This window comes from Oryzias latipes, chromosome 16 (assembly GCF_053564925.1).
Source record: "Oryzias latipes strain Hd-rR chromosome 16, Olatipes_Hd-rR_3.1".
Lineage (NCBI taxonomy): Eukaryota > Metazoa > Chordata > Actinopteri > Beloniformes > Adrianichthyidae > Oryzias > Oryzias latipes.
The window spans coordinates 22,258,930-22,271,825 of record NC_136252.1 but is presented as its reverse complement, the minus strand read 5'-3'; the positions used below and the strand labels follow the sequence as shown (position 1 = coordinate 22,271,825).

General features: G+C 39.4%; 1 protein-coding gene and 1 long non-coding RNA gene across 3 annotated transcripts; one reads left to right on the top strand and one right to left on the bottom strand.

Annotated features, from left to right (window-relative positions):
* Window positions 1-355: 355 nt before the first annotated feature.
* On the top strand, window positions 356-8,542 carry khdc4 (KH domain containing 4, pre-mRNA splicing factor). Of its 2 annotated transcripts, none has more exons than XR_002874914.2 (14): window positions 356-519; window positions 895-1,081; window positions 3,627-3,755; window positions 3,857-3,936; window positions 4,035-4,087; window positions 4,194-4,369; window positions 4,513-4,724; window positions 5,249-5,309; window positions 5,588-5,648; window positions 5,758-6,077; window positions 6,187-6,330; window positions 6,751-6,832; window positions 6,915-7,003; window positions 7,817-8,542. XR_002874914.2 is itself a non-coding variant. In XM_023964069.2 (14 exons), exons 1-14 carry the CDS (start codon window positions 491-493, stop codon window positions 8,047-8,049), a joined length of 1,884 nt encoding a protein of 627 aa, XP_023819837.1. In that variant the 5' UTR covers window positions 356-490; the 3' UTR covers window positions 8,050-8,542. The 2 variants fall into 2 exon arrangements, 1 of the variants encoding a protein (XP_023819837.1); XM_023964069.2 differs by having other exon boundaries at window positions 6,723-6,832.
* Window positions 8,543-10,297: 1,755 nt separating this feature from the next.
* Window positions 10,298-11,331, bottom strand: LOC105355946 (uncharacterized). Its single transcript, XR_013648068.1, has 2 exons — window positions 11,257-11,331; window positions 10,298-11,151 (listed from the first exon to the last, which is right to left on the bottom strand). It is a non-coding gene; the product is annotated as an uncharacterized LOC105355946 (long non-coding RNA).
* Between the last annotated feature and the right edge of the window lie 1,565 nt (window positions 11,332-12,896).

The following is a 12,896-nucleotide window of genomic DNA, read 5'->3' as shown; positions in this document are numbered from 1 at the left end:
ACCAAAAAAGGTACTTTAAAAATTATCCTAAAACAACACATTGATAATGATACAGTTGTCAAATCATATCAAGTATACTTCATCCATAAAAATACCCTTCTGAAAGACATTAAACAGAAAAATAACCTTATAAAGGGAAAAAACGTTCTGACTTTAAAATTGTGGAGTGCGAGAAAGCTATAGCCTGACAAGAAAGTAATTAAAGGTAACTTTGATTGCTGCAGTTTTAAATTGGGAACAAAAAAACAACCATGGCTGCTTGTGAGCAGAAATTCATCCAATTTCCATATAAAAACTTGCGGCTCTCTAGCGCCCTCTTGTGTTTTCTTTATTTTTCTTCTCTTTTTTGCAAATAACAAGGCGGAAGCGGAAATAGAGGAACATTGGCTAACAACTGGGAGCTCTCTCTGCTGAACCTGTTCTCAAGTCAAGATTACTTCTTTAATTTGCCTCCGTGTTGATAAGGTTTTCTCCGTTAAAGGGAGTATTAATGTCCTTTTGTGGAACACAGAATAGTGGGTAGGTAACAAAACGACTGGCGTTGTCATTTTCTTGTGTTATTATTGCACATTTAGTTTCAACGTACCCAGTTAGCTAGCTAGGTTGCTAATGTTAGCCAAACCATGTAATTATGCCCGTGTACTGCGGAGCCCCTGCGTTCGTTATCATGTAGTGACGCAAAGCCATTTATGTTCTGAAGTACAAAAATGTTGTTCCGTTAACGACTGTTTTTGTGGAAAGATTTAAAAAACAAAAAAGGCGTAAACACTTTCGCAACTTCCCGAACAATAATGGTTTATGGATCATCATCATTGGATGAAGAAGTTGGGCAGATTCGTTTAAAAAGGCCAATACGTTTCACTGCCTCTGATGTGATGTGATGTGTTTATGTAGGCGCCGTAGTAAATGGGACCAACCTGGTCCCGGGTCGGGCTCCTCCGGTGGGATGGGGGGGTCTGAGGCTGCGCCCACCGGGGCTCTGGATGCTGCAGCTGCGGTGGCCGCAAAGATTAACGCCATGTTGGTCGCTAAAGGAAAGCTCAAACCCTCCCAGATAGGAACATCGGGGCTGTTGGACAAGGTATGGATCTGCTCCAATAATAATAATAATAATAATAATAATAATAATAATAATAATAATACATGGATCCTAATGATTTTAGCATTTTTTTTCCCTTTGACTTAAACATATATTTGTCTTTTTATGCGTGAATAAAATAAAGTGTGCAGTCTATATTCAATATAGACTGCACACTTTATTTAATTATTTACAATGTAATATTTTAAATAGCTGTTATGCGCTGTAATTTCTCAGTTTTAATTGAGTTTTCTGGCTAATTTTTGTTTTCCAATCCAGTCAAGTAAGCAGTATTATTCTAGCAGTTCAGATGCTATACGACCAACTTTATTAAAGCATTCTCTATTTGCTAATGAAGTAAAACTAAGAAGTAGTGTCAAAGCTTTGCAGAAAAATGTTCTTATTTTTCTTGACAATGTTGTTGTTTAACTTTCAAGATTTTTGCTTAGAGTTTAAGTGAAAGTGTCAATATTGATAGTAGACCAGGGGGGTATTCCAGAAAGCAGGTTATGCTAGCTCCCACGATAAGTTTGAAGCTAAGGAAGTTGATAACCTCAGCTTTCGGTTCAAGAAATGGAGGTATGTTTCAGGGTAGGTCAAGTTACCATGGCAACTCATGCTCTGAACATAACCTGGTCCGGAGCAGGTTTAGTTGAAGCTTAGTTTGTTTACAGAGAGGTGAAGCAGCATGGCGTGTCCATTTGAAGATGATTTAGTGGATGAAGAAGTTCAGATAATACTTTTTCCACCATGAGAGGGTGATGATACCACGTATGGATGTTGTAAAGATAAACATTTTTACTTTGATCCAAATTAATTATTTAATTCAGTTAAGATAAATAATTTTTTTAGGTCACCTTAAAAATAACACGGAGTTTTCAGACAATTATTTTCCTTTCATTCAAATTAATTCTATTAAGTAGGTGTAACTTTGGTGCTGCCGTTAGATCGGCACCGCAAGGGATTCTGGGATATCATTCCCTTTGCCTGTCTGGACGGATTTGGGTTTAAGTGTGGGTTTTTGACAGAATGTGTTTAGTTGTATAGCTATTTTACTGTGTTTTGCCGAGTTATTTTGTCCTACTATGCTTACGTCTCTGCACCATGAGTGAGAGTGAAGGAGAGGATGATGAGTTTATATAGCACCCCTACAAGCACATAATGTAATGACAATGATGGAAAATTCTTTATTGAATTTTTGCACTGCATTTTTTTCCGTCCTTTTTATTGTTATAAAAATGAGCATATCTGCTGGCTCAAACTTAGACATATGAGAGTTCAAGAAATATAAGTAATTAAGATTGAAAAAAGATTAATGGAGTAATGTGATATCTAGTTAGATAAATATGTAAATTTGAGTTTGAGTTGTATAAACAATTATTGAGTTTTATAGACGTAAGAAATTAGGTTGAATAAATTTAACTAAATCATTTGTTACTAATAGAAGAAATTTATTTAAGATTTTATATATATATATTTTGCTTAGAGCAGAAACTCTTTTTTTTTGATGATGCAGCCTTGTTACTTTTTTGATGGACTTATAATCTTTATCCGCCGTCTCTCTTCCGTCTCAAGTGTCCCGCTTTTTTTCTTTTTTTCTCCACGCGTTTCCATGGTGACTCCAGAAATCGGCGATCTATTGAGAATGTCTTTATGTACCTCCTGTGCACGAGCATTAACCCAAGGTTACCAAGTCGAGCGTAATTACGCTAACTCATATCCGGTCTTTTGTACCGACATACCCAGAGTAAGCAAGTTCAGGCGGATTTCAGCCAAAGTTCAGGCTTAAAGTCTGGCTAGTTTAAACATGCTTCCTGGAATACCCCCCAGGAGTGAGTTTGATGTTTTGATGTCATCTGTCTTGCAAACGTCTTGATACGGTACATACATTTGGCATTTTCTTTTGGTTTTACATTAAATTTGGTTACTAGCTGTTCAATAGCCACAGGTAAATCTGTTGTTGCATCACCCGGCTCCCAACTATTAAATGTAAACATAGTCATTGAAAAAGAGTGTCTGCTGTCAGCAGACCTTACCTAAAAAGAAGAAAGAAGGTTCTTAGCTCAGAAGTGCAGGGCCCGTTTTCCTGTACCTGCACTTTGTTGTTGTCTTTGTAATGCACACATCTATAGGATTATGTAGACTCTGACATGTTAACAAACATATTTTCTGGAAGCATGCAGTCATTTCTGAAACCTAAATAACTCTTGTGAGAGATCTGAAAACACAAAATGTTATTTAGCTCAATTTTTGCACTTTCTATTTAATCTTCAATGTTTTTTGACCCAAAAGAACAACAAAAAACTGTTCGTATAATCAAAACATGTGTAAAAGACTTTTCTGACATGTTGGCTGCAGGTTGGAGGGTAAGTGTTTTGATGTGTGTTTTCCTCACATTGAAGTGTTTTTCCTCTGCAGTAACTACCAGAAGTACAAATGCTCAATCCAAATCAAATTTTAGAAGAAAAAAAAGAATTCTTTTTAAAATGTGCAAAGTCATAAAGAAATGATAAACTAGGCCTTTACATTGTGGCTTCTCTCTCCTCAGACTGTGGGTGCTGGAAAGTCTGCAGTGCCTCCAAAAGCCAAAGATGATTTGGTTGTAGCCGAAGTTGAGATCAACGATGTCCCGATCAACTGTCGAAACCTCCTGACACGCGGACAGACGCAGGATGAGGTCAGGAGTGTGACGTGGGCCAATTTATTTGACAGGATAACGTCCATCTCTCTCTTTGGGTGTGCCTAACAAGTGTTTTTTTAAAACCTTTTTATGTGCAGATCAGCAAGGTGAGCGGAGCCGCAGTTTCAACCAGAGGTCGATACATGACAGCAGAGGAAAAAGGCAAAGCGCTTCCAGGGTGATTCCTCTATGAACTTGTTTTCAGTGATGAAGTCGTGGGCGTGGTGTTGATGGTGTCTGTGCTAACACAGCTTTGTTCCGGTCTGCTTTGCTCAGGGACCGACCTCTGTATTTGCATGTTCAAGGACAGACAAGAGAGCTGGTGGACAGTGAGGATTCATTCATTTATCTTTATGATGTTATAAAGGATTTTTTTTTTTTTTTCAAGCTGTTTTTTTTTCGTGTGACTGATGGTCTGTTTCTCTCCTTCTGAAGGAGCTGTTAATAAAATTAAGGAGGTCATCACAAACGGTGTGGTGAAAGCTGCTACTGCTTCGCCGTCCTCATCTTTCTCCTCGAGTGGAGCCCCAGTCACAGTGTACCATCAGCAGAACCCCCCTGCACCCTCACTGCCCGTCATGACCAACCAGAAACCTCACTTTCAGTCAGGGGTAGGGGTCTGAGTTCTATATCATAACTTTTTTTTTTTTAAGGTAGTTTCTTTGTTGTTTTGGGAAGCACACTCTTTCATCACTAAAGCTCTACAACTTTAGAAAAGGTGGTTTTTACAACTGTTTTTTCTTCTTATTCTAAGATGCACTACGTTCAAGATAAAGTCTTTGTGGGGCTGGAGCACGCCATCGCAGGATTCCCCGTTAAAGAGCGAGTAGAGGGCGTAGGCTGTTCGTATCTTCAGCACATTCAGGCTGAGACGGGGGCCAAAGTCTTTCTCAGAGGAAAAGGATCTGGCTGTTTAGAGCCAGCTTCAGGACGGGAGGCCTTCGAGCCTATGTACATTTACATTAGGTCAGTGTTGTCCTATCAATAAGTAAAAATATGTTTATAAGAAACAGTACATTTTAATGAATATTGAATATTATAATCACAGTGTAAAGCTTTTTTGCAGCAAAGTTATTTATGGCATTTCATCTCTGCCCAACCCCGCATTTTACAACTGCAGGCCTCCGATCCTAACTGAGCCGGGATCTTGCACGGTCAATTCCCCTTTGCACGCTCAACTGGATTTGCGCGCAGTGTTAAGGGGGCGTTTTTGTCACTTGGGGGGCGGTGTTCAGGGGTGTGTTTGTCACTTGGTGGCAGAAACCTTTCTGGTTGATCTGATTGGCCAAAATTTGCTGGTCAAATCCGGCGAGGCAGCGGGGCGGGACTTTCATTTCAGTTTTAAAATGCGGGGTCGCTCAGTTAGAATTGCGGCTGCGCGGTTCTAAGGGTCACCTACTCAGTTCCTGAATACGCCCGCTCAGTTGTTTTTACGCCCTTTCACTTTATGGCAGAGATAAAACGCCATCGTTTTTCATTTTTGTCTGCAGTCATCCTAAACCAGAAGGACTAGCAGCAGCAAAGACGTTGTGTGAAAACCTTCTTCAGACTGTGAGTAATTAACATTTCAATGGGACTGATTTTAAACAGTGATAGCCACAAAAAGTCATAACTTAAATAAGTAAGAATTTCTTAAATTGTTTAAAAAAATTTTTTTTTTATCTAGCTATTGTCTTGCAAGGTAGAAGCAAAAAAAAAGTTTTTGAAAAGCATTTTTCTCAAATTCATCCAGTTATTCCATTTGGGTTGTACATGGAAATATTTGTGTCTATACATTTATTTTATTACTTCAAATAAACCGTCTTTTTTCCTGTTTTCCCTTCTGACAGGTCCATGCAGAGTATTCACGTTACCTTAGTCAAATGAGCACGATAATGCCAGCACAGCAAGGTCAGACATTTTTAAATAACATTTAGGTGACTTAACATCTCAGATCGTTGTTTTTATCCAAATCTAAAGCGGTTGCACTTTTATCACTCAGTATGTTTTTCGGTTTCAGGCTTTACACAGCCCTCAGTGGTCAATGGGGTGCCTCCTCAGCCCCCGTACTACCCTCCAGCTGGTTACCAATCAGGCTATCCCCTGCCTGTGCCCCCACCTCAGCCCCAACCTGTCCCTCCACCATATAACGTACCCCTTCCTATTCCTCCAGTGGCACCAGCAGGTGTGCCAGCTCAGTACCCAGTTCGCCCTCCATGCCCGGTTCCAGCTCCTCCCCCCATTCCTGCTCACCCTTTGGCTCCAATGCCGACTCCCACGGTGGCTCCTGGACCAGCGCCTATTTTGCCACCAACTCAGGCCCCAGAGATTCTGCCCCAGGTAAAATACACAACAGTACTAGAAAGAATCAAGAAAAAAAAGCTTATAATGAAAATTATAATTGCAAAGTGACGAATCATTTGTTTTCTTCTCATTCTCTTTTGTGCAGACTCTTCCTCCTGTCCATTTTCTTCCCTCTGCTGCAGCACCACCCAAAGCTCCACCTCCAGCTGCTCCCACCAGCCAACCACAGAAGAGACGTTTCACAGAGGAGGTTCCAGATGAGAGGGACAGCGGCTTGCTTGGATACCAAGTAAGAAAATAAAAGATACTGTAGCCTTTCTGCTTGTACTAACCCGTTTCCCTCAATTCCCATTTGTTTTCTTCAAACATGGCGCAGTTTCTATCATGTCATGCTGTTTCCACTTTAAAGCTCAACATAATGTCCATCCTTCACTCACATTTTCTTAAGGATTGAGTGAGACGGTTTGGCCTGCTGTTTACCTGCCGGTCCTCACTTACAGTTTGCCCATGAATCTCTACTGGTAACATGGAGTTTATTAGAAAAAAAAATCCTGAACAACCTTTCAGAAAGTCCTGGAAAGAAATCTCAGTTTTTGCTTTAGCTTATTATTATCAAAGTGTCAGGACAGGGCTTAGTTGAGGATGTCTGCTAATGGTGCTTGTGTGTTTTTTTGCTCATAGCATGGACCCATTCATGTGACTAATTTAGGTGCAGGCTTCTCAGTGGGCAGCCCAGACTCTTCAGGACCCCCATCACAGAGTTCCTCCGGCTTGGCGAGTGAGAGGAACAGGTACCTGGGTTTTGAATCCTCAAATTTGGACCTGCGTCAAAGGCCACAGTTCGTGTGTCAGCTTTTATTTTTTGCATTTCAGTCGGCAGCTAATGCCTCCACCACCGACCATGGCTGTGAACGGAGTACGACCCAAAACAGAGGAGAAGAGGGTACCCCCAGCCCCTGTGGGTAAGGGGGTTTTCTTCTGGATTTTCAAACCCAATCTGTCGCTCATGTCAGCGGACAACGATTGGGGAAATATCTGTTCTGCTGTTGCGTAGATCTGTAAATCCTCTCCCAGAATGCCTCACTGTTTGCATTTCAGTTGTTCTGCAAGGAATTTGATGAAGTACAAATCTGTTAGACGTGCAAAGACACCAAAACACAACTAATTTTGAAACTCCCTATTTCTGTGGCAGAGGAGATTAGTGGAGAATGTGACTCAGTCAACCACAGTCAGCCCGAATCGGCAGCTTCTTAGGGTTCTTTCAGGATTCTGCAGGTGTGACTTCAGCTCTGCAGATAGTGCGATGGAGCTTTGACTTTTGCCTGTTTGTCAGTCGTCTGATGAGTCGAGGCCACCTTACCGTCGTATTCTGATGACTTTATCAGCCTGGATTGTTGTGGTTTTTTCCTCTTTCTTTTCTTTGCTAACAAGAATCTCTCCTGTTTTTGTGTTTTTCTCTTCTTCTGTGTTTTCTTCTCTTCCATGTGTCTCTGGTGCAATGCTGGATACTGGTTGGGGGTGGGGCACCACTCGACCTGTGACGCCGTCCTGCCGCTCGTTTGAACGGCCCTAACATTGTCCCACCAACCAATGGCTGCTGATATCAAATTTAAATCCATTAACTTTTTGTTTCTTCCCAAAATGTCTTTGGAATAATCAAACTTGTCGCATTTCAAACTCCTGCTGCTGTTCTGCTATTTCTCCCCCCTGCCCCTCTTTTCCAAACATGTTCCCTGCCTTTCTTCTTTCTTGCTCCCAATTCTTCTTTTTTTCAGAGCCTGTAGTGAAACGACTGAGAACAGGTCTGGTGGCATACAGCGGCGACTCCTCTGATGAAGAGGAAGACCAACCCACCTCCAAAGCCTCAGGGCCAGGTAACCCTGGAGTAGCTCCCCCTACCTCAGCCTCTTCAGGGTGGACACCAGGCTATCGCTGTCCTCCCCCACTGCCCCCCCGGGCCAAGACGCAACCACAACAGCAGCCCATGCCTTTCTGGATGGCACCGTAACACAACAACTACAAAAAAAAGAGATTTGTCAGTGTCCTACAGGATGTTTGTTCATATCCAGCTCAGGCCACTGATGCCTGCTGCTCACATGTGGAAGATTCTTAAAAGCGGTTTGTTGATTTCAGTTATTTTTAGTAAAAAAAAAAAAAAAAAAAGATGTTTTGTACAAATCCAGTGTTTGTTTGTTTTTGCATACAGATTGTGTAAAGATGAACTTTGGCAAAATAATTCTTGATTTTATTTTGTGTAGATAGTCAAATGAGGGACATTTTTTCTGGTTAATGAAACATTTAAGCAGAAACCTTTTTTTTGTTGTTGTAGTGTCATTGTACATATAGAGTAAAACACAGGGCAGTTTTTATCATTTTCCTCCTTTTTCACCACCTTTTTTTCCTCTTCAATTTTTTGTTTTTGTACAGATCATATTCATGTTTTGTGTAGGGCGCCTTCTACATTTACTTCAAACAAAAAAAATAAACTTAATTTATTTGTGTGCTTGAGTGCTTTGTATTTATTTATATTATAGGATTTCTTTTCTTTTTTAAGTTTTAGTGCAAGTGGCAGAAAAGCTTCTATAAACTGAATTCAACATAAGCAGTTCATATTTTATGACATTTTCATTCACACACACTTGCTCACATTTAATATATTCCTATTGAAACTATAGCAGCAAAAAAATAAAACTTATGACAGATTTTCTGATCAAATTCTCCTAGTTAAAGTATCCCTTTAATGGATTTTTCCACAGCTGTTTTTTTTCATCATCAAAGATGAGTAAGATTTATTTAACCCTTGTGCTATCTTAGATGACCCCACCCTTACATTGACGTGTTCCCCCTACCATGATAAAGGTGGAAAGATTTCATGTAATCCATGGACACCAGTGAAGATCACAAATCATTGAAGATAAAAGGTTCAGCGCACTGGCCAGTGGGTCTAGATGACCCAATGTTAAAGTGCCTAGGATGGCACAAGGGTTAAAAAATACAGAACGTTTCACTGAGCAGAAGTTCTTCAAATTTTGCTGTTCCCTCTGGTTAACAGAAGTTAACAATCTGTACGCACATCAATTTATTTTAAATAGAATGCAGTCTTCCTGAAAGAACGAGTGGGAGTTCCCTCTTTTTTCAAAAAATGGTATATAAATTGTTAGTGTTGTCAGTAAAAAAAATTGCTGCAAATATTAAGTAATAAATTAGTAATTTAGATGATTAAGAACTTTTTTAACCCTTGTGCTATCTTAGGCACTTTAACATTGGGAGTTGGGTCATCTAGACCAGAGTTTTTCAACCTTTTTTGAGCCACGGCAAACTTTAACCCTGACAAAAATCCCGCGGCACACCAGCATCCAAAAAAAAAAGAAAAAAGCAGAAATTCATGGTCTGTATTGATCGACACACGGATTTTTGTGATAATTGTGGCAGAAAAAGCAGGAAATTGTGGCTGTTTTTTTCTAAGAGATGTTTTGTTAGAACTGAGCGACTTTATCAGCAGAATTAAGAACAAGGAAGTGAAGACTTTAACCACTTCTGATTGGTCAAACTGATGACATGTGATTAAGCCTTCAAGAATGATTGGTGGAGACAGTTAAAGGGGCGGGACAGTTATACTTACACAGTTATAGCTGCAGCTAAATCGCGGCACCGTGATTCTTATCAAAATGTCTTTAATAGAATTAAATAAACACAAAGAAAAAGTAATTTTAAGATCTTTTATATTCCTTACTACTGAGTGTTTTATCAGGGCCTGTTGGGATACACAGAGAGCTGATTTCTTGGAGATGGAAAATGTTTTTAGATCAGTGAATGAGGGCAATTTCCCACGGCGCACTTGACCATCTCCCGCGGCAGACTGGTTGAAAAACACTGATCTAGACCCACTAGACAGTGATCTGAACCTTTTTTCTTCAATGATTTGTGATCTTCACTGGTGTCTATGGATTACATAAAATCTTTTCACCTTTATCCACCTTTGTCATGGTAGGGAGAACACGTCAATGTAAGGGTGGGGTCATCTACGATAGCACAAGGGTTAAAAAGCAGCATCTTTTCAGATGTGTCTTCACACTATTTGGTTTTGTCTCCATCCATTGACTAACATAGCAAATTCATAGATGTAGGTTGAAGTATATACAACCTTTACCATTTTTTCCATTTAGTTTCAAAAAGTAATAAAATCTAAGGTTGTAATGATTCTTTTTTTTAAATGAGACTTGTATGTTGAAGGTAAATGGCCAGAGAAAGTTGAGCATTGAGATTTGGGATTTATTAACTGATATTTCAATCAAAACATGGCATTATATAGTAAAAATGTACCACATTTAATGTCTCGAATAAACTGCAGGGTGATCTACTGCTTTTTGTGGTCAGATCAGAAGCTGAAGGCCAGAATTTCAGCAAATGTAATAAATGACTGATTTATGATTTCCCTTTCTCCTGTTTATACCTTTTACACTAACTTAAATTATAAGAATTTTCTTTCTACTATTGTTATTATAGTTTTGGAATAAAAAATTAATGTCATGGCAAGAAATTTAAAAGTTGATTCATTCAAGTGTAGTTCCCTACCTGCCCTGCAGAGGGTGCACTGCTAGCACAGCCTTTAAGTCAGAAACATTTCTTTTGTTTTTCCTATTGGAGGTTACAGGGATGCACATTGCATTGTATTTTTCGGTCATTTGTAAACCATTTATCATGAACTATACTGCTGTGGTTTACATTAAAGTACTAGAACAGACCGGTCATCAGATTTACTAACAAAGCATTGCATTATAGAGGGATTATTGAAGTGGAGGACCCCCACCTTTATGCCTCATGCATTGTCCCAAACATCTTTCATTTCTCACGAGATCACTCATAGAAGATGAAAGTTGTGCAGAATTCATTAAGTGAATAACACCAACACAGCAGGGCGTTGTACACACCTGCAATAGGTCTCAGCTAGCTCTCTCTCCGAGGAATAAATCTTTTTTTTCTCAACTATATATGGGTTGTTCACATGGCCTGGTAGTTGAACAAGCTGGCAAATCAAGCTCCCCCTTAACGACAGCCTCCATTCACCCTGGCAACCGTCTCCAGGTTGTTGTCGGGCATCCAAACAGACCTTCATGGGGAGAAGGGTGAATAACTGATTACACTTAAAACTCACTTTGAAGGGCATTTTTGCTGTTGTAAGAAAAGGATGGAAGTTGTGGGGCCTTTATGTCACCTGTGTTAATAGGAAGCAGCTTCAGGCAGCGTTTCCCGTTTGCTTTCAAGAGACTCACTAAGTGCTTTATCCTCTACACCACCTTACATCCCAAAGCATCAAAGTCTCACCTATTATCCTGGTCTTTATTTGTCTCAGGCTACTCCTCATCACCATTCACCACCTGGGCCCATTACACAGATAAGAAGGAAAAAAAAAAACTCAGTGAGTTGGACATTAAAGCTGTCCTACAACTTACCTTTCATCGCTGGATTTATTCATCAAACTCCATTTCATGCTAGTAAGAACTCTTGCATCCCTTCTGACCCAAAGACCTGAGATCTTTCACCTTTATGATCCAGTCTTGCTTCTTTCTTTTGACTTGATCACTTTTGTGTGATTCCTTGAGCCTGTTATTATAGAAAGAATGAAAAATGAAATTTTGGAGCTATAAAGAGTGGTTAAGGGTGTTTAAGCTTTATTTAGTCATTTTAAGTGAACCCATTATTATTATTATATTTGTTCCTGGTTTTTCAGCAGGTCAAACTTAAGTCTTTTGGACTTCATTAAGAAAAGAATGAACAAAAAAACATATTTAGAACAGATAAGTGACAATTTTGATTTGTTTTCTTTAACAGATTCTCTTGTTTTAAACGCAACTCAAACAGAAACAAAGCTTAGTTTTTAAAGTGAAATGCATTTCCATTCTGTTATATTTAGTGTCAACTACTAAACAATTCTAACCCTTTTATATTTTAATAATTAGCCAACTGGTGTGTTAAAAGATATATAACTTACTTGATGACACAAGTTGTTCATTTTAAAGACACTGTGTTCTTTTGAGAAAGAACAAGAAAACAGAGTGGTAAACATTTAATTTCCCCAATAATTAGAAATCTTTTGCAAGCCTGAAATAGACATGAATAATTGAAAAATATAAACAAGAAAAAGAAAAACATATCAGTAGTTGACAGATGTGAAACATAAAAAATAGGGTTTTAAACATTAAATTGACCACTTTTGCTATATGGCGTTTAAAAAAATGCAGCATTGTTTTACTGCATTTTAGGATAGACAAAATAGCAACTGTCCCCTAATAAAAATTATAGTTTTTACTACACAAATTAAAAAGTGATGAAATTGGCAGGAGATATCACAAAACAAAAAAAAAGTATCCGACAGTTATGGTCGTTTTGAAAGTTTTATTTTGAAATGTCGCTACACATCAGCGTTTGACGTGCGCTTTAAAAAATGTAGGCCTATTTTAGTACACAATCATCAGAAATATCAAAAATACTTTAGTCTGGGACTATAGATAATTTTTAATTAAATTAAGAATCCCACAAATATAAAAATAGACGAGAAAAACAGCTCCGTCGTGTGGAGCTGTTCGCCTGAACCCACCTGTGGCTGTGCTGCGGTCCTGTGGGTCACGTGGGCCGCAGCACCCCGCTGCCTCCGCCTTGCCAACAACATCCTGCAGCGGCCTCGCGACAACAAACGAATCACTTTCGGCTGTTTCCACCCCCAAAACCTTTCTTTCAAAAGCTCCAGTTTGCCTTTTCACACGGACTGAACAGTACTGCAGGAGAAGTTGAAGAGCAGAGCTGCTGATTCAGCCTAATTTCATTTAAGAGGATAGAGGAAGCCCGCGTGCCGAC